The 20,699-nt window shown below is 47.3% G+C and overlaps 1 protein-coding gene across 14 annotated transcripts in view; it reads right to left on the bottom strand.

Moving 5' to 3' along the window:
- Positions 1 to 20,699, bottom strand: part of tanc2b (tetratricopeptide repeat, ankyrin repeat and coiled-coil containing 2b) — a 136,134-nt gene that overhangs the window by 4,380 nt on the left and 111,055 nt on the right. For 11 of the 14 annotated variants that reach the window (XM_027289030.1, XM_019262803.2, XM_019262802.2 and 8 more), the window contains 20 exons: positions 15,801 to 15,839; positions 14,589 to 14,870; positions 14,381 to 14,505; positions 12,680 to 12,911; positions 11,031 to 11,200; positions 10,628 to 10,906; positions 9,398 to 9,565; positions 8,429 to 8,589; positions 7,783 to 7,891; positions 7,561 to 7,683; positions 7,031 to 7,480; positions 6,309 to 6,402; positions 4,795 to 4,928; positions 4,574 to 4,697; positions 4,040 to 4,215; positions 2,612 to 2,744; positions 1,752 to 1,781; positions 493 to 584; positions 205 to 351; positions 12 to 112 (listed from right to left, as the gene is read on the bottom strand). In XM_027289030.1, the coding sequence (XP_027144831.1) occupies positions 12 to 112; positions 205 to 351; positions 493 to 584; positions 1,752 to 1,781; positions 2,612 to 2,744; positions 4,040 to 4,215; positions 4,574 to 4,697; positions 4,795 to 4,928; positions 6,309 to 6,402; positions 7,031 to 7,480; positions 7,561 to 7,683; positions 7,783 to 7,891; positions 8,429 to 8,589; positions 9,398 to 9,565; positions 10,628 to 10,906; positions 11,031 to 11,200; positions 12,680 to 12,911; positions 14,381 to 14,505; positions 14,589 to 14,870; positions 15,801 to 15,839 (3,169 nt within the window). The remainder of the gene's footprint in view (positions 1 to 11; positions 113 to 204; positions 352 to 492; positions 585 to 1,751; positions 1,782 to 2,611; positions 2,745 to 4,039; positions 4,216 to 4,573; positions 4,698 to 4,794; positions 4,929 to 6,308; positions 6,403 to 7,030; positions 7,481 to 7,560; positions 7,684 to 7,782; positions 7,892 to 8,428; positions 8,590 to 9,397; positions 9,566 to 10,627; positions 10,907 to 11,030; positions 11,201 to 12,679; positions 12,912 to 14,380; positions 14,506 to 14,588; positions 14,871 to 15,800; positions 15,840 to 20,699) is intronic. The other 3 variants (XM_019262800.2, XM_019262799.2, XM_019262801.2) reach the window with 3 other exon arrangements.

Raw genomic sequence — 20,699 nt, forward strand, 5'->3', positions numbered from 1 at the left:
AAGGAGCGCACCTGCTGCTACGCTTGGCGCGAGCCCTGGCGTAGTACGCCTCGTACGATTTTGGTTTCAGCTCGAGTGCCTTCGTAGCAAATTCCTCAGCCATCCCAAAGTCCTGAGGGAACGACACGTAACACACAAAGACATATTTCAAACAATCCTCATCACGTTTAGATGTACGGTGACGCCGCTCCTCTGCCAACCTACGTTCATTTTCCTCCGACATCGGGACAGGTTGAGGAAGAGCGATACTTTGAGTTCCCTGAACGTCTTGAGGTCCTCGCTGAAGCCTTCGCGTGGAAACTTTTTGAGGGCGTACTGATAACGCTGCGCCGCCTCCTTCACCTTCCCCTTCTGTCGGACAGATAAAAACAAAGTCTGGTTATCCTCCGCTAGACATGAAGACACATTTATTAGAATATATTCCTCTATACTTCACTTCTTTATTTATATATTCTTTTATTTATCGTTCATAACGGTAAGAAGCTCGCTGACCTTGTAGAAGCTGTCCCCCTCCTCGATGAGTTTGCTGAGTAAGATGATCATGATGTCGGGTTTGGAGGTGGCCATGGCCCATGTGGCTGGACCTGAGTAACACAGGAAGGAGCAGATGAAAAGAAAAAGAAAAGAAAAAAAAAACAGTGAGAAAGACACAAGAAGAGGAGGAAGGAGGAGGAGGAGGAGGAGGAAGGAGCGACACCACACACAACATTTATAACAGGGGGGGATGAGGACGACAGCCAAAATGGAGGGATGGAGGGGAGAAAAGACAGGCAATCCACGGCAGAGAAAAGATTACACCTCGATGACACTGTGACCTCGCCACGGGACATCTGGGTCAAACACACTAGAACAATAATTAAGTTTTGCCTCGTTGGAGTGCAGAACGAGCACGATTTGGATTCAAATGTTTGATTTAAATTAACTGCAAACATGTTTCGACCCAAAAAATATTTAAAAAACAGCCAAACTATCGTGTCTTTCTTCAAGAGGTGGAGGCGTACAGTGATTCTTTGTGCTCTGATTCAGGGATGTGATCGAGAAACGGGAAGACACAATCCCTTCACTGAAACTCACGTGGCTTCTCTAGATCCTTGACACATGTACACACACACAGCACGGAGATGAAAAGGAGAAGGGAGCTTGCACAAGGTGACACAGGGCAGGTACAATGAGCGTAAGAGGCAAGCAGGAGGGATATATATATAACAACAGAGCTTTGCAGGCGTTAGCTGTCCTCTGAGCTGGTGGTGGAGGTGGTGGAGGAGGTGGAGGTGGGGGTAGGAATGCTGCTGACTGGCCTAGCTGACACTGAGGGAAACGTCTGGAAGATGAACGATGCACAGTAACGGTGGTTTATCACCTCAGTCTGTGGTGGCGGTGGCACAGAGGAGTTACAGACACATGCACTTTCCGCTAAATCACTACCACGCAAGTGTTACTGAGGGCTTCCGTCATGCATCGGTGGGATGGAAGGTCGACACCTCGATGCGACGTCACAGGCTGGAGGCCGGGCATGCTTGTCATTAACCACTTGGACGTTAGCATCTACCTCTAGGCAATCCCCGAACTGCATCACTGTCAGTGCTAATACCTTTGCATTGTGTTATAATTTGTCAGTTTGAGACGTTTTTTTTTTTGGTAGCTAAGCTTGCTCGCCTGCCGACACTTAGGACGACACAGACAACACAGAGAGAGGAGATAGAGCTGTCAAAATGCCTGGTGGGGTGAGAAGTCGACAGCCTTGGCTTTACCTCGGGGCCGACTGGGCAGCGTCTGACATCCTGGGGGGCCGGAGAGAGAGGCGAGGTGAGGGAGGGGGGGGGAAAGGAGGTCATGAGCAAGGGGGAAGGAGTGTAAGTGGGAGGGCAGAGCGAAGGCCAGAGAGAGGAAAAACAGCGAGGAGGTGAAAGAGAGGGAGAGAGAGGGAGAAAGAGGTGATGGCAGTAGTGGTGGAGGAGGAGGAGGAGAAGTGAGAAAAAGGAACACAAAAAAAAGCAGCAGTGAGAAGCGGAGATAAGTGCCTGAGCGAGAAAATAAATAAATAAATAAATAAAAAAGAAAAGGAAACAGATACCGAAAAGAAACACAGCAAGCGCTAATAACAACCTGTCTCCGAGCAACCGCAGAGGAACAGAGAGACGGTGTGTGATTGAGACAGAGAAACCGACAGAGACACGACAGACAGACAGAGAGAGAGAGAGAGAGAAAGCAAAACAACACAGCGGCAACAGTAGTACAATAAAAAGAAAACACACATCGGAGCCATAAATAGCCGAGGAGAAGCAGCGGGATGCGGCAGTGGGTGGAGGGGGTGGGGGGGGTGACGTACAGGAGCAGGAAGCGGTTTCAGCTACACGGAGACACAGACCTGAATCCATAAAGAGCTACAATGGACTCTCCCTTCATTGTCTGTCATGCAGCTCATGCGTGAACTCCAGAGCGTGACCTTAAATACAATCTGAAAAACTGTACCGGCAGGCAAATTAACCTTTTTTTGTGAATGGGGGGGGGACAAGGATGCGTTTAGAAGAGGCCCGTCACTGAGCTAAATGCCGGTACGCTCTTTGTTCATTTTTATTTTTCTGTCCCGCTCTGCACGATCCGCTCTTACCTATCTTGGCTCCTTTCTTGAGCAGGGCGACCACCACCGACGTGTTTCTGCAGCCCACCGCCCGGTCCAGAGGACGCATCCCGCTGTAGTCTACGTGCTCTATCATGGCCCCGTGATCGACCAAGAACTGGACCTGAAGAGACAAAGACACCAGGTGAGAACGGCTTTTTTTTAAAAAAGTGCGTAGGATTCTTTGAAACATTGCGATCCCCTCGCCTCATCCTGTGATCAGAAAACACACAAGCCTCGTTTTAGTCGTTATACACAGACACACACTCATATAACCAGGCAATTCAGTGCCCGTGGTTGTCAGTTGTTATGAGCAACAAAAGCTCCCCGCATTATCTCACATCTATTCTGTGTATTAAATTTGTGCAGACACAATTTTTCTTCTGAGCGCTGAGACTTCCAGATCGGAAAGTTTCTTAGCAACCAGCATTCCTGTCGGCGAAGCAGTCTGCACGTCGCACGGCAGCTCGGAGGTCTCTCTCCAGAGACGGGCAGGTCGTGTTTGGGATGAATGTCTTTGTGTGTTTGATAAAAAACTGATCACTGCAGAGACGTCGGCGTATATATGAAGTTATAAAAACTAAACAAAGAGAGGACATCACATGAACTATTTGAATATTTACACGCTCGATCGAACTGTTTACATACAGGCTGAGAAACAGGAACAGCTTAATCCAGAGATCCGCCACGCCTACTGACTGAAACAAGACAAGGACCGGCCACAGCGCCGTCGGCAGGTTTTCCCAGATGGTCTGAATAAGTCGCTAAAATTTGATACTTGACAACGTGACACTGACACATTTCAGTCTTTAGACGGATAAAAAAAGAGTCTGGATAATTTGGGTGTGATTGTTGTGATTGTTTTTCCACAAAAATGTGCAGACGCTCTCGATTTTCCAGTCCATCTACGGTCCAACCCTCACCTGTGGTCATGAGCTGTGGATACAAATGAGCTTCCTTTGCCTTAGAGATAGGGTGAGGAGCTCGGAGAGCTGTTGGTGTCAAAAGGAGCCAGTTGAGGTGGTTCAGGCCTCCTGGGCGCCTCTCTTTGGAGGCACATCTCACCTGGGAACGCCTCCAGGAGGAGCTGGAGTGTGTTGCTGGGGAGGAGGACGTCTGGAGTGCCTTGCTAAATCTGCTGCCACCATGACCCGACCACGGATAAGTGGCAGGAAATAGATGGATGGCAATTATCTTGTTGAAAGTTTTTAAAATGACATTTTCTCCGTCTCCCTCACTGAAGAACCCAAGTGAAAACACTCGAAAGAAGATGTCTCCCACTTCACTGAGATACCGGACCATGACACAGACGTTTTCCTCCCTCAGCAGACGCATTTCAACACCATCCGCCTGCTCAAACATCCAAGTGAAGTGACACATACTCCCGAGCACACGTCCGACACTCTTTGCCACACTTACCACCTCAGAGTCTCCGTAGAAGGCGGCCAGGTCGAGGGGCGTGCGTCCGTTCTTGTCTGCGTGGTCGGTGGCGGCTCCGCTCTCCACCAGGCAGCGGACGACGGGTAAATGTCCTTTCAGACAGGCCCAGCTCAGAGCGGTCAGACCCTCCTTGTCCATCAGAGACAGAGAGGCTCCTGGGAAAACACACAAGTCATTTTTGCTGATTTAATTTGGCTGAAAACACGATTTAAAAAACACGAGTGCAGCGACTGTCTGTCTTTTTATGAATGACTACGAGGTTTGAGAAAAGAAGATATCCCGGCACAGCAGCTCATGCATTAGGATGAGAGACAATTACAGCGGTTATGAATATTTTAAATTTCAGATTTTCCCTCCGGCTTCGTGGATTTGTCAGCTCTGACGTTTTGGTGTTTACGGGGAGAGACTTGCAGGAATTGCTGTCAGCACAGTGACTGGAGTTAAGAAGTTTGACAGAGCTCGTCGGGTGAATGGATCTATCCTTTAAACTCAGCTTGTTTGTTTTTTTGTTACCTTGAGCCAGTAAAAACTCGACAGTCCCGAGGTGTCCCTCTGAGGCGGCCATCATCAGAGGAGTACGACCTTGCTTGTCAGCCAGGTTGACATCTGCGCCATGTGTGAGGAGGAGGTCGACGATCTGAAAGACACAAACACAAACACCCGTTTTTTTTAAAATTATATAACAGCGACTGGATGTCACATCTGGACGAGTTCAAACAGGTTCTTCGACTGACCTGCCAGTGTCCCTGTCGGACGGCGCTGAACAGCGGGACGATGCCTCTCCTGTTGGGCTGCGCCACCGCGGCGCCCTGTTCCAGTAACAGACGACAAACCTCGAGTTTCCCCCGACCGGAGGCGGCAGTCAGAGCTGGAAGCACAAACACACGTCAGAGTTTTACACATTAGAAAACTATAAATTGAAGCCAGAAAGAAGAGAAGAGACGTTTGGGCAGTGAAGGCTTTGAAAAGAAGAAAATATCTTTTAAAATGTTTCAAATTAATTAGAGCGAACAAACATCTTTTAATCAGAGTGCTAGCAGCTCCAGAGGGGTAAAAGGATGACCCTGATTTTAACATATATATAAATCTGTTAATGATAAATCAGCTAAACATCCGCACGAGCTCGATGTTGATCCTGTAGATCTGTACATACAGAGCAGGATGTAAAAATCAACTGTCAGCACTCTCTGCTGGACAAACGATGTCATGGTAAGTCTCTAAATTACTTCTCGGCTGACATAAACCCTGAAACTGGACTGACAGGCCGGTCTCTAAACACTCTAAACACTCTGTACGGTGGTGCAGTGGTTAGTGAAGCAGCTGGGCGACCCTGATGAGGATAATCGCTCACAGATAGGATGGATGGACAGTCAACCCTGCATTGCAGAACCTGCCCGGAGGAGTGATGCTGAAGCTTGTAAACGTCCGTTTTCAATCTTTTAAGACGCTCACAGTACGAAGTGACTCACTATATCGAGCAGCATTGTTTCAGGCGAGGCCCTGAAGTAAGGCGCGTTTGTTAACGGCTACTTTTTTTCCTCGTGAGACTGACGCTGATGCTGAGATACCTGCAGCGAGAAACATCAGCCGATGCATCGCTCTAGCTCGAGTTTAAACCCACAGTCGGTGTCTGCACATGCTCGTAAACATTCTCCGCCCTCTGGCTGTTGTAAAGAATAATGTGTTTTCACAGTTGACCTATCCAGGAAACTCCGCGATTACAAATCATCCGTCGTCCTTCTTATAAACATTAAAACTACGGCTGAGCGAGTACGAGTCTTCGGCTGATGGTGAGAAGCAGCTGTGGGAGGTTTAGGTTACGATGATGCGTTACATTCCTCAACAGGCTGCCACAGGGCCGTTTCAAAGCACCCCTGGATCTCACTCGTCCTCCACCATCCCCCCTTCTCTTCCCTTCTCTTCCTCTGGGTGAGCCCAGCCCTGTCTGTGCTCCAATGACACCACTGCACTGCCATCAGCATCTGACGCAGCAGCAGCAGCAGCAGCAGCAGCAGCAGCAGCAGCAGCAGACACACAAGAACGATCTCTCATATCCGCACTGCAGCGCGCTCCGCCTCACACCGACAAACCGCTCTCACAGATGAAAAACACGCCGTCTGAATTTCACGTCTCGAGACATTTTATTCATGCAGGGATCGCGGATGATTGAGCATTCACAGCCGATCTGTCAGTGTGGAGTGGAGTGGTTTTCATGAGTGTAATGTCTGGGTGAAGAAGGTATTCCCACCTGTCTCCCCCCACAGCGTGTCAAAGTTATTGATCTGCGCCCGCTCCACCTCCTCTTCGTCTTTCTCCGGCAGGTCCAGCAGGTAGGACACAATCTGACGGAGGAAAAAGATTCGAGACGACACACGATTAATGTCCAGGTTTGCTTCAAACAGACGAAGATGAACACAGAGAAATAAACGATACATTTGTCGTCGTAGATCTGCGTTCCTTCTGACGCCGATTTAATCTAACGTAATCTGAACTGAAAGGCCGAATTTGAGATGATTGACAGTCGTCGTCAGCAGCTGCATCCATCAGCGGCTGGAGCAGATTTATCTTAGAGCTTTGGCGCTCTTTAGATTTACATCGCTCAACTTCTTCGCCCTCCGTCCTTCAACGTTTGATTAACTATTTCACCCTGACTCAGGTAACGTAACGCGGCGCTTTTCTGCAGCGAGCTGCATCAAAGGTTCACGTTTGTCCACATTTTTAATGCTGTCTGATTGTTTTTGGATCCCGGATGAAGACTCTGGCAGCTTTCCTCTGATTAAGAATGGCTGACGCGCTGCAACGCGAGCTCAGACGAGGAGCAGGATGTGTTTTACAGATAACCTTCGTGTGGACGTGTTACGCTGAGGCTCAGGAGGTTGCAAACGTGCAGATTAAAGTTGGAGTTTGTTGAAGTTTTAAGCTCATTTTAAGCTTCAGATTCAGAGTCTGTTATCACCCCCACTGACGTACCTCCGTGTATCCCATGCTGGCTGCAGCGATGAGGGCCTGCTGCACGGCGTGGCTCTTGGTGAAGGCCGTCTGTTGCTGGGTTTGCGGTGACTGCTGCTGCTGCTGAGGCCCCATGCTCCAATCACACTGGATCAGGAACTTCACCACCTCCATGTGACCCCTGAGGGCCGCGTGCACCAGAGCGCACTGGCTGTTCTTATCCAGGTGGTCCACCTTCGCTCTCCTGCGGCAGAGCGCGGTCACGATGGCCATGTGTCCCCCGGCGGCGGCGTAGCCCAGCGGCGTGAGGCCGCTCTCGGACGGTGCGTCGACGGAGGCGCCGAACTCCAGCAGCAGAGCCACCATGTCCATGTAGCCCAAGTGGGAGTGGACGCACAGGACGGGGGCGTTGTTCAGCACCTCCGTGCGGTAGTTGACGTTGGCGCCGCCGAGCATGAGCAGCCGGCTCACCTGGAACACAAAAAGGACGAGATCGGTGAGGCGTGTTTCAGACGTTATACGACTCCTGTCGGCCGTGTCAGAGCCGGTACCTTGATGTTGGGCGTGTAGAGGTTTCGGAGTGAAGAAAGTGCAGCTGAAAGGCCTTCGGTGCTGTAGGACACCCACAGGCCTTGCAAGATAGATGAGGAAACCCCGACTTTCTTGCTGAGACCCTTGAACACAGAGAGACAGTGTAAATATTCATTACTTCACAGCCGGACCTCAGCTGTGTGGGGGCGTGCACACGTGTGCCCAGACAAATAACGCTATACCTTGAAGATATGTGCTTTGAGGATGTGGTGGCCCAGCTCAATAGTCTGCTGCCTGTTCAGCTTGTTCTCCTGCCGAGAGAACCAGAAGGCCAGAAGTGTGTGACCGCTCCTGCAGAGAGGACACACACACACAATCATTCAATAATTCTGACTCATCAGGTCATTACATCGTGTTATCATCTGCACAGTCGGTGCCATCGGTTTTAATTATAACACAGGAAATAAAGCTGCGCAGGCTGAGAGTACAACACTTCCTCTGACTAACCGAGATTTCTTTTTTTAATACACGACGCGGTCACTTAAAAAGTTCTTCAAATTTAATATTTTGGCCTGTTATACACAATACAGCAGCCAGGAGAGTCATTAGATGTCATGTTTATTGGTAAAACAGTGCCGAGTAGTAACTTCTGAAGGGTTAAGGTACCCTGTAAATTAATTTCTTACATTATGACATCGATGTATTTCAGAATAAACGCCCCAAAGATTCATCTTATGAGTTGTGGTTCTTGGAAAAAACAGCACGAGATGATTCAATGACTCAAACTCCTCCGACACGAGGTGTGAGCGGCGACTTTAAAGAGTCGCTGTTTCCTTTCAAACATACATATACGTTCACTTTCAGCCTCTCTCCTGCCACCGTCCTCACCTCGGATCGCAGAGGAACTTTGTCTTTTCTCCTTCTTCTCTCCAGATCAGCCACTCCCTGAAGGACGGGTGAACAAACATCCTGGTGCCGTCCCTCCTCTTCACCAGGAAGACCGACAGGTTGTCTACGCGCTGCTGGAAATCCTCCCAGTCCAACGTGCCCTGCAGCCACAGACAGTGATTCCATTGTTATTTGTCATTTATGGCTGATACAAATCGCTTTTGCAAGTTCCATTTCTACAGGAGTGAATGAGATTTAGACAGAACCAATCCAAAACATGATTATTATAGTTCTTTTCATTGCATAAAAACATCAAGATGCTCTTTTCTAAACTGTTAAAACCTCTAAAAAAGTAAGAAAAGATAAAAACAGACAAGAAAGTGTAGAGGAGGTCCTCTCTGAAGAGCTGGAGGTCTTCAGGAGGTTTGTACAGAGAGACGCCCCTGATCTGGTAGGAACTGGTAGGACGTTCCACAACGAGAAATGTTTGGATCGCCCTGAGTATACGGGTGTCAGAGCCAGTCGTCGTTCATTGAAGGAGGTAACAAGAGATCTGAATTTAATGTGGGCTGCTACAGGTAGCCAGTGGAGCTCGATGAGCAGCGGGGTATCACAGTAACTGAGTCGTGAGGCGACCACAGCCTGTATCAGGAGTGGAGAAGCGACATGACCCGGAGGCGACGCGATCAGAGAAGGTTAGCTGGTCATCAATCATGACTCTTAAGTTTCTCGCTACCCCTGGTGGGCCGAGAGCTTGCATCTAATTTGTGTGTTGATGTCATGGTGTATGGTAGTTTGTCTGGGCGGTGCAGCTGGAGGCGGTGCACCTTCATGCATGCAGAGATCTGTGCAGAGGCCGAGGGGTCGCCAGATTTTATGCACCCCACTTGTACTCTGGCTGAAGTTTGACTTCGATATCAATGAAGAGGCCTTGAGTGGTCAAAGCTCTTGTGTATTTCAGTTTAATACCTGCAGAGATCCAGCGTTGATGGCCTGATATATCTGCTCGTCGGTCAGCGGATGAAGCGAAGCCACGGCCACGTTGAGCAGAGGAAGCGCCCGCTCGAACGACGACTGCGTGGGGAAGCGCATGTTGCACTGCAGCAGGTAAACCTCTGCCAGGTTGACTGGAACCACCTGAAGAAGGACGAACACAGAGAGAGAGAGAGAGGCTGGATCACAATGCTGATTCCCTTTCAGGTCGTCAGTCGGATGAATAATGCATCGTGTTTGCACAGCGCGTCTTCGTCAGCTCTTCCACGCGGTCGTCCTCAGAGAAGAGAACGTGAATTTTTAAGTTGTCATTTTTTTTTATGGAGTCTGGGAGCTCTTCTGAATACATGAAATTAAATGAAGCTGAGGACAGTGAGATAAAATATTTCATTATGAAACGCACACTAAGACAACTCGACTGCATTATTTATCAAAAAAGGTGTCGGGCTCCGACTGAGGGAAGATTTTATGAAACTACTTTTACACAAAGGACGTCAGGGAGCAGGTGAAAGTGTTAATCATGATCACGACATTTAGTTTAAATCAAAGTCCGACGCCGCCCTTCATCTTCCTCCCTGTTGCTATGGATTCGGTGAGTTATCCTGGTGAACTGGCAGCATTAAAATATCCCGAATAAATCAGCTGCTCGTGTTTGCACCTAATATTGTACAACAGCTAAACCGAGACCAAGTTAAGTATTCGCCACAACGCCTCGCAGCCTTCTCCGTCAGCGTGTTTCAGGATTTACAGACGTTTGTTTTCAGAAATGAGTGTTGGAAGTCTTACCTTCGTCTTCATTTCTTTTTTTAATCATCTGCTTCATAAAATACTGAGTCTGATCTGTCGGAGGATCTTTGCAGCTCGTGATCTTGTGGTTAAATCTCGACCTGTCCTCTCAGGTGTTCGCTTTTCAGTTAATTATCAAACTGGGAGTCACTGGTGATGTCCCCACCAGCCGTGGTCTTGAAATAAAGTCTTTGTCTGAGACCGAGACAAGACCAAGACCAATCTGAAGTACTACAAACCGCTAACTATAAGTTACTTTGATACTGAAACTTAAAAACGATTCTGATTTATGGATGTTTTTCTGAGATCAGAGATAATCATATATTTGGAGAGTGTAAGTCACACTGAATCTGTTCCCTCTCATTTAAAAATAAAATACATCAGTGTGAGCTGAACCTGTGCTCACGAGCTGAAGGTTACCTTATAGCTGGAGCTTTTGAGGACAAGGTAGCCCTTCTCGATGAGGTCAAAGGTGAGCTTGAGGTACAGATAGGAGCCCTGGCTCAGGGCCTTGAGGTGGGCGCTGAGCTTGCCGAACGTGGTGTTGTCCATCTTGCCGTTGAGCGAGATGTTGTTCTGGATCTCGGGGCTACTGTGGATGCGGTGCAGGATGTAGCCCTGCAGGTCCTGGTCGATGGCGTCGTTCTCCTCCAGGCCGTCCAGGGAGATGCGGTGGAACGGCAGCGCGCTGGTGATCTCCTGAAGAATCGGAAAGATTCAGACAGTGAGGAGATTAAAACTACGAACTTAATCACATATTTTCATCATCAGAGTCGCGGTTTAAGGCGGTCCACGCCATCCGGTCTGTTTGTTTGTCGTCTACCTGTAACGTAGTTCTGACTGTGACCACCAGCTTGAGCCACGGAGGGAACTTGTTGATGGTTTTGGTGAGGAAGGACACGATGGTGTCTCCGTAGTCCGGCTTGTGGAACTCCGCCTCGTTCAGACCGTCGATGAGGATGATGAGGTCCTCCTCGGAGCTGATCTTCCTCTCTGAAAAAGAAAAACAGACGCTGCTTGATCTCCAAGCTTAAAGAATTTATGTTTCTGGAGCTTTCAGCTACATCTAAAGAAGTTTGGCAACAAGTAAGTAAAAGGTCAATTTGTTTTGGTCAAATCTCGATAAAAAACTTTCTGGACGTCATAGATTTTCTTTTCAACCTGCGACAGTATTACCCGTGAAGGTCAGCTTGCTTTAATAAGTTACGAAGGTTCAAGAAAAATTCAGTTCCAACTTCCAGATTAAGAACTTTGATCTTGATAATATCGAGCACATTGTGCACGAGAAGCATCTAATAACACGCACCAAGGACTCGAGTCAAAGAATAAATTGGATGCCGTTCTGAAGAAGCATCAATAATAAATTGCCGGAAGCGCCGCGTCTGAATGAAGCAAATAACTTTGAATTATTACAAAATGCAGTTTATTATGGAGAGTGTGAAGAAGACCAGCAGAACAAATGAATCAAGGTTAGGAGACGTTTATTGATCAGATGATCGGATTCTTTCTGTTTTAATGTATTAGATTGTTAACTCTGTGCAGACAGACACAAATATGACGCTGTCACGTGTGTTGTTGTCGTCTGTTGTCTGTTCATCATTTTAAAGTGCTCCTGTTGTTTCCTGCATGATATTTTACTAAAGCTTTATTAGACAGCGACAGTAAACTCAGACAGTAAACTCAGACAGTAAACTCAGACAGTAAACTCAGGGGAGTGATGCAGCAGAGGACCCGGACGGGAATCGAACCCTTCACACCGAGGCGCTCGCTCTACCAGGTGACCTGCAGAGGCCGTTAGTTTCTTTAATTTAAATCACTTTCACATGTTAGCAAACTAGTTTATTTACTCAAGTGCTGTACTTAAGTACAAATCTGAGGTACTTCTTTTTACTTCCCTACATGTATCTGACATCGCCTTCCTGTCCAGTACGAACTTAAATCTACAGATTAATAATAATTTAATGAAACCATTGGACTTTAAATTTTAGGATTAGCTGGAAAAATCATTGTGACACAGCTGAAGACAGACTGCTGATACGCCGAGGAGTCTCTGAAATATATCTGAATAAATAAATGAATTTAGAAACATTTAATACGACCTTGAAACGTTGTTTTGAATGAAAATAGTTCAACTGCACGACCACCTGAATGTATTTTCCTGTAATATTTTGTGCCGACATCAGGCTGCTGTCGTCACAGTCATGTAGGTAGCGTATGAAGACATCCATGATTAGTTATGAGCTTAAAGAAAACGCTGCAATCGTGGCTCCAAAACATGAAATACTGGAAGGAGAAGTGCAGATCAGGAGAAACTCTTCTGCACCAAAGTAGTTCTGGTTCAATAAAAAAGCCTCTTATTATGAATAAACCTGCAATAAAGTAATTAAAATGAACATACATAAACATTAATGCAGCAGGAAAAGTCCTGCATCATGTATAAGAGTGTTTGACGCTGTATTCTCGGTGCATCACCTTTGTAAAGTGCATCCAGGGGCTCGAGCACCCCCCTCCTGAAGGAGGCCAGGGGGTCCTGCACGCAGGAGCGCAGGCTCAGGATGCTCTGTAGGTGTGGCTCCCTCAGCAGCTGCTCCCTGTAGGCAACGAGGTGCGGCGAGCGGCACAGCAGAGCCGCCACGTTGTGCACAAACTCCGGCACCAGGCAGGTGTAGGCGTTATCTGCCTGGCAGTAGTGGTACGCCACCACCTGGGGGCGACAGAGAGTTGGGAGAAAAATTGGAGCAGGATCACTCAGAGACATAAAAAAAAAAAGAAAGAAAGGTGAACACTTCCATTCTCCTTCGGTAATCCTAACCTTGACCAACCTCTGGGTGCTGATTGAAGATCAGTGTCGAGGAGCGCGGGAGGCAGGTGACACACTTTTTAAAAATAACTCCCGCTCTGTCGGTGCACAGCCAGTTTTCCCAGCGTCGACTACAGCTACAACTCATTTGGGATTGAGTCAACTTCATGGTGGATGATTGCAGTATAATGAAACATAATACTTCTCGTTTCGCTGCACGGTTTCAGCTATTAATAATTCATCGCTTCCGGCTTCTGCCAGCAGAGAACGATTCGGAGTTAGCCCGTGCATGCTCATGGGGGTCGGACGATTGTGGCGCGAAGGAGTCAAAGTGTTAAAGCCGCCATATTTCACGGCCACGTGGTCGAAATGCGTGAATAAATGAATGAAGAACGCGGACACGCAGGGACACGAGGAAGTCGACAACAGCAGCAGCAGGTGAGCTGGACTCAAGAGTTTTCATTAAAAATGCTAATTTCTGGTCACGATGGAATAAAGGTCTTTAAGACAAAAGGAGTGAAAAAAGGGAGTGAGCTCAATTATTAATACACAGAGTTAACAAGATCTAATAGCTTGGCTGGGAAATGGCTTTCTGCAGGTATAAATATTTCATAAGGCTCCCTGGCAAAGTTGTTTTTTCTTTTTTAAACACATCTGCATAATGCATCAGGCTGGGACCGGGAGGATGCAGATGGCTAAGCAGCAGGGAAGAGGACGGGAGGAGGAGGAGGAGGAGGAGGAGGAGGGGGGATCGAGGTGCAACGAGGAAGAGCAAAAGGGAGGCATCGTATAGATTCACACCGCAGACAGGTTAGACGTGACAAAAGTCAGCTTTTCTTTTTTATCTCCGCTTTGTTTTGAAGTCGACCTCCTCGGGAGGGAACTCGGCGTGAAGCCGTGATAAGCTCCCAAGGTGAGCGTGAAACTTTCTTTCTTGGTGAATCGTTCCTCCTGTGTCGTAGGAAAAAAAAAAAAGGAGCGAATCATCGCCGCCCACGTCGTCGCTAATTGAAAAATTAAGACCTCAAAAGGAGCCAGTTCAAATTATCTCGCCGTGTTTCAATTATAAGACGGACCGAAGAAACCGTCACGCCGCAACCACAAACACAACGGAATGTAGCGTTATAATGAAAATGGACATTTTAGTGATAGTTATATTTCCTCGCTTTGCTTCTCTTTGATGAGGAAGGAATGAAAGAAAAGCACGGACGATGCAAACGAGACCTCTGACACTTAGATATGTTTTAAAAATGAAAAAGGAGGCGACTCATCCACCGCTTGTGTTTGTAGAAGAAGAAGAAATCCACCTTCTGAAGGTCTTCGTGGTGTTTTCGTGTGTAAATCAGAGGCTGTGATGTAAATGTGTGTGGTACCTGAGAGGCCAGCCTCCTCATGGCTTCTTCCTGACGTCGCCTCATCTCAGGGGTCCCGGGACAGCTGCCTCCTCCCAGGGTGCCGTGAGTGGGCTGGGGCTGGGTGAGAGGTAGCCCCTCTCCATCTGGACACAAGACGGCACAACAACACTCAACGCCGTTTCTGAACCACAACAAAACGAGGCGTCGTTATTCAGAGAGAACCTACGTTTGGGCGAGGCCTGTGGACTGTCCGAGGCGATCTGTCTCATGCGCGTGCCGTGGCAGCTGAGCGCCACCAGGCGGGAGATGATCGCCGTCTTGCCGAAGCCGATGTTGCCCACCACCGCCACGCCGCGGTTGGTGCTGGCGTTGGGGCTGTTGAGGTGGGCGTCGATCTCCTGGAAGAGCCACTCGCGGCCCGTGAAGACCGAGTCCATGGTGATGCTGGGCACCTCGAACAGGAGAGGTTTGAGGGCGATGTCTTGAGGACGGTACGGTGCAAAACGCACTGACGTGTCCGGGAAACAGAACCGGTTAGATTTATATTCTTACATGAATGTTTGTTCTTTATCTGGAAACACTAAACACCCACATATCTACGCATTAAACAAGTATTTCTCATATACAATTAACAGTTCTCGAATGGGTGATATCTATGGACACCGCTGCACCATATGGCCATGAATCTTTTACATATTTAATGTGTTTACGTGTATTTTAAGGCTACAAACTCAAAGATAAAAGCATAAACAAAGATATCCATGTTAATTATCATTAAATAATCACTGAGAATGTTAATGAGCTGCTGAAAAGTGGCTCATTTTGAGATAAATGTGAGCATGTCTGGGGAGGAAAAAGTCGTCACTCTAAGCTACAGATAAAGTAGAAATAATATATTTTATGTGCAGCAGAGTTCAAAGGTGGCGTCCGCTCGAACGGTCCACGCTTGTGCGCTTCAGAAAAGTCGAGGGAGCGACTTCTTCAACAGCCACAGCCGACTGTTGATTTCCCTCACTAGGGGGAGTCATTAAACTAAAGTCCTCCAGAGGTTGGGCATCTTTTCAGCAGCAACATATGGACCATTAAAGACTAATGAGGGTAAAATGAATCTGGTATGAACTTCTGAAGCTGTGTGATAAATTCAGTGTGAAAAATTTAGCCTGCTGCTTCTGGGTGTCGTCTCCCGGGTGCCGCCCTCCCCGATTTTGAGCCTTTGAGAGTAAAAACATGCTTTTCTTCTGTCTGTGGTGTCGTTTTTTTAAATGTTATATCAGCGTCTGGTAATTACGGCTCATTTAGGATGCGAGCGCTACGTGAATAATCCAAACACTCTCACACTGCAGGCGAGGGCACTAGACGACTAGAGCACTTTGATTTGTCGAGCACAAAGCGAGAGGGGGCGGGCCTGATGCAACAAATGAAAATTAAAGTAACTTACGTGACTGGGATTGCCAGGCATGGGTGTTATTAGCGGAAGCTGAGACGAACAGCAAGCAAACAGAGATAGGAAGACAGAGAGAGAGCGATGAGTGATAGAGAGAGAGAGAGGGAGGGAAGAAGAAGAGGACAGGAATGAAAACTGGCGTCAGAGCACGGGCAAAAGGTGTAAGCTCAATGATGAAACAAAGAGGAAGCAGCTCACGGCGTCAGCACATCATGATGTCAGAGACATGGAGGGGGAACCACCGGACCGGGGTCGATCACTAATTGAAATCCTCTGAATTACATCGAGCAAAAAAATAAATAAATAACCAAAAAGAGGAAGGGCGAGGACGGTTTGGGCTTTTGGGAGAATCTAATTGGTTCCACTGCGCCAGGGCGAGATCAATCAATCCCAATAAAAATAAATGAATCCAGTTCTTGCTGTAATTCGACCCTCAACACCAGACCGCTCTGCGTGTGTGTGTGTGTGTGTGTTACAGGTTAGCATCAATTAATCAACCTGAGCGTGAGACAAATCCCACATTTGTGTTTTTCTCTCCTTCGTCACCTTCACGTTGAACGTTTGTGATCAGATTCCTGCAGCGAGAAATAGCTGCCGGTCAGAGTGGCTCACTTCATTTCACACTCAAGCAATAACTGTGAGTCAGAGCTGTAGGAAATATATGTATCATACACTAGAAGCCCTGGAGAAACCTCGTGTGTCTGCAGAAAATCTTTTCGATACCGTGCGCAGGTACGGTGCTGCAAAATGTATCAAGAAGAGGAGAGAGAGAGAGAGAGAGGAGTGTTGCATTAGAGCTGTACGTCTTCCTGTAAGTGACTCCAGTCTGCTGATTAGGAGCACCGCTACATAACATAATGAGCTGATATCGCTCTTAATGTATTCTTCTAACCGCTCCAAAGTGCTGCTGCAAGCATGACTCGCTCTCTCTCTTTTTTTTTTTCCTAATTATAATCGCAGAAGTGAAAAGAAACGCGACGATCATGCTGAGAGGGGTCTTACTTAGGCAATCAGCAAAAAAAAGCTACAAACAGATTTATTTATTTATTTATTTATACCTGTGAATGTGTGTGTGTGTCCTCCTGCACGGGCCAGCGCTGCGTTTTACTGCACTAAGCTCTGTGCCAGCTGCAGCCCAGTGTAATAAAAGACATTTCATCCATGTTCCCCCGGTCAGATTATTTTAGTGCTAACTCAACAAACACACAGAGAGACAGAGAGACAGACAGAGAGACAGACAGAGAGACAAAGAGACATAGAGACAGAGAGCTACCACTCTCTTCTGTCTGTAATTCACACACTGATGTAATATTCTTCCAGTTGAGTGTCAGGCTGTGAAAGAATGGACCTGATGCAACACCGGTGATGGGAAATGCAAAAAAAAGAGTCTAAATACCGACGGCTACTCTGTTTTAAGTGGCGCTGATCCAGTTATCTTGGAGGTGACTGGATGCCAAATGTGCCCGTAAAGCTCCTCGTGGATTTGCTAAACGCACCCTCGCACTATCGGGCGCCATCCTCCGAACGACTACAGCACTTTGTGCAAGTCGTTGCAGCCTCTGCTGCTGCTCCACTGCGTCGGGTGTTTCCAGGAATATAAAAAAACATAGCAGCCATGTTGTGAACGGGGGCTGAGGGACTTGTTTTTCCAGGACGGTGGAAGCAAATGTGTGTGAGGGATGGATGGATGGATAGCAGTTGCTCATAATCCCTGCCCATAACACTCCCCCTCAGGCGATGTTGAGCAAGGTATCACTCCACCTCCCTCCCTCTTCCTTTTCTCTCCTCTCCTCACTCCCTCTTCTACCACCAACCCTCCGTGGCCAGACGGAGCGAGAGTCTCAGACGTTTTAATTATTCACCAGGTGAGGATGACTCACGGTGGCTGAACAGCCTTGAGAAGAGGGAGGAAGAAGAGGTGGAGGAGGAGGAGGAGGAAGATGCAAGAGGATGGGAAGTGGAGGAAGGGTGGGCACACACAAGAGAGGAAACGATGGGAAGAGGAAGAGAAGTGGTTTATACGATGATGATGATGGTGTGTGTGTTTGTTGCGAGGGGTTCGGGGAGTGTGGCGTCGGGTTATCCTCGGTCGGGTGGAAGACTTTCTTGTGGCTGACGGAGTTTGCGGATGTGTGACTTTGTCTGGTTTCTCAGACATACCGTTAAAAAAAAATACAGCAACAGCATGTTATATAATTTTTGTTGGGAGAAAAATCAAATCTTATGTAATTTGCACAGCGAGCTTAGAGCGACATAATAAACCCTGCACACATTTCTTCAGACGATATCTAATCTTCTTTATGGCTGCGAGTTTAACTCTATTCACCGACTCACTTTGGGTCTCAGCAGCCGAGCAACATGTTCTGTGTACTAACTTATCTCACGCCGCGCATCTCCAACTCCAGCTCGTTCAAATGAAGACGACAGAGGACAGATAAACGACGCGAATAACCGCAGATAAAGGCGAGATAATCATCATTGTTTTGTTGCAAACATGTTCGTGCACCGTCATCAAATCTAGACTGTTATCTAACTCGCCCGGCGATGACGGCGATGAGGGTTTCTGCTTTAGTTTGTGTTTGCTGTAAACACCGAGGTTCAAATTAACGCGGACCAGCAGCTGGTTTTCTTTCAACGGACGTTCGTTAATGTTGATGTTATCCGATAAACCTCAACATGTCTGTGTTTCAATACTTTCTGACTCCAAGCACATCGGTTTCTACTGTCGAGACTAAACTGTGCATTTCCAGCGGTGGATTAACACACATTCAGTGCTCTAATATAAGCGATATTACACGATACGGTGTGCTTTAACGTCATTATTCGCAGGTCAAACATTTCCGATAACTCCACGGCGTTTTAAAAGGTCAAAATGTGTTCGATGTATTCACAGGAGCAGGCTGCTGTAGGAAAAATAAGGCTTCGTATAGACAAACAGTTCTTGTTTGGTTTTTGGTATTTTTATGTGATTTGTTGACGATAAGAAAAACACAAGCCTTCTCCTCTAAACGTATAATCAATTACAGCGCTCACCTGAATTTCTAAGACTTCTTATTTAAGCTGCAGCCCGTGTCAGGGACTTTTTATGGCTGCAATAAAAACCCTCCGGAGTTTGAAAAGCAGCCAAAAAAGCTGCAAACATCCACTAAACACAAGGCCTGTTTTGTGTATGCAAGCGGAGAGGGTAGGGAGACGGTGAGGCGAGGAGAACGGACGGAGGGAGTGACAAAGACAAAGAGAGGGAGAGTAAAGATAAACGAGGGAGAAAATGTGTGCGCAGTGTACGGTTATGTGAGTGCGTTTGCGCTGAATAGATAAGGTGGGTGGTAAATCTTAGAGGTAGGCAGGCAGGAGCACAAGAAGGTCCATTAAAGTCTGACTCACTCTCCTCAAAACAGCAGCACAGCTCGGGCCCCCGATGGACGGCATCAAACGAAGCATCGACGAAAACCAACCGAGAGACGAGAGAGAGAGAGAGCTGCATCTGTCAGCTGGTTACCACCTGACCGACACATAACCAGCGGTCTCCTTCTTCTCGAGTTCATCTCACGCAAAACGACCAACGAGACTCCGTCCATCCGTTTTCTATCAACGCTCATCCTCACAAGTCACCGGTTCATCACAGGTCACGTAGAGAAAACAAACATGAAAACCTACGGGCACCAGTCAACCTGTTAAACGTCTTTGGAGAGAACATGCACACAAAGGCCGAGGTTCGAACCAGGAACCTTCTGACTTCACACGTGTTCAAATATTTGTGCGTCGTGAGGCAGGATGGTGAAATAAACTCCAAACAATCACTCAGCTTTTCTTTAAAATGTTCCGTTACGTTCTGATTTGATTGTTTGTAAATGTAAACGTCTCGACAGTCATCAGATCGCATGACGCGTTAACTCACGTGAAACTGGACAGTTTGGCGCTGTGGGAGTAGGGTTGCAAACTTTCCATGAGAAGTTAAGCTGGGGAATTTATGGAAATTTATGGGAATTAACAGGTAATTTCGGGTAATTTAAACAAACAGCATCATATTCAAACATAAAACAGATTTATTTGTAAGTAGAACCTTATAGTTATTTTATTGAACAATATTATGTAGCTTCAATAGTCTCTGTGTGCTCTGGGCTCTGAAGTGTGGTCCAATCACCTGTGCAGGTAGGGGGCGTGGCCTCAACATCCCTGCAGTAAGCAGTGTGCTATGTGCATGTGATTCAAGAGGATATTCAAGTGTACTTGAATGAAATCTGGTTGTTTTGAGTCGAGATTGTGCTAAAATAATAAGAGCCGATCTTCAATTTACTAAATTCCTCCCATGGAAAGTTTCCAACTTTGAATTTTGCAACCCTACATGTGACTCTGTTTGCTTTATAATATTTAGAATATGTAGATGTCGTCTACAATGGGATGACGATGAGAGCGGCGCTCATCGAGTGTCTGAAATCAATCCTCCAATTTCAAGTTTTGGTTTGGTCTCATGAATCATCCTGTGGGGAATATTCCCGCTGAACTTCATCACAATCTGGACACTAGATATCTTTAGCTCTGACGACCCAACCATGCAACAAACTAACGCGTTATTCTGTGATTCTACTACCTCAAATTTCAGAGCTAGCGTTGGGATTTTGTCCTCGTATCGTCTGCAGGGAAAAGCCCTGCTCCTCAAGTCGCCTTGCCTCCCCGTCCTGTCTCCCTCTGTCTCTCCTGGTGAAGCTGCAGGAGCAGTGCACTCGAGGAGACTCTGACACTGATCCGAGGAGGCAGAACGCATGCTAGGACGCAGCCGGCTGGCATGTAAACACACTTGGCTGCCCTTAGAGGAGGGAAGGTTGAAACAAGCGGCTCTGGCAGTGACGGTGGAAGCTTTGAGAGGAACTAGCTCTCTCCGTGTCTCTGCGT

The sequence above is a fragment of the Larimichthys crocea genome, chromosome XVI (assembly GCF_000972845.2).
Source record: "Larimichthys crocea isolate SSNF chromosome XVI, L_crocea_2.0, whole genome shotgun sequence".
NCBI lineage: Eukaryota > Metazoa > Chordata > Actinopteri > Sciaenidae > Larimichthys > Larimichthys crocea.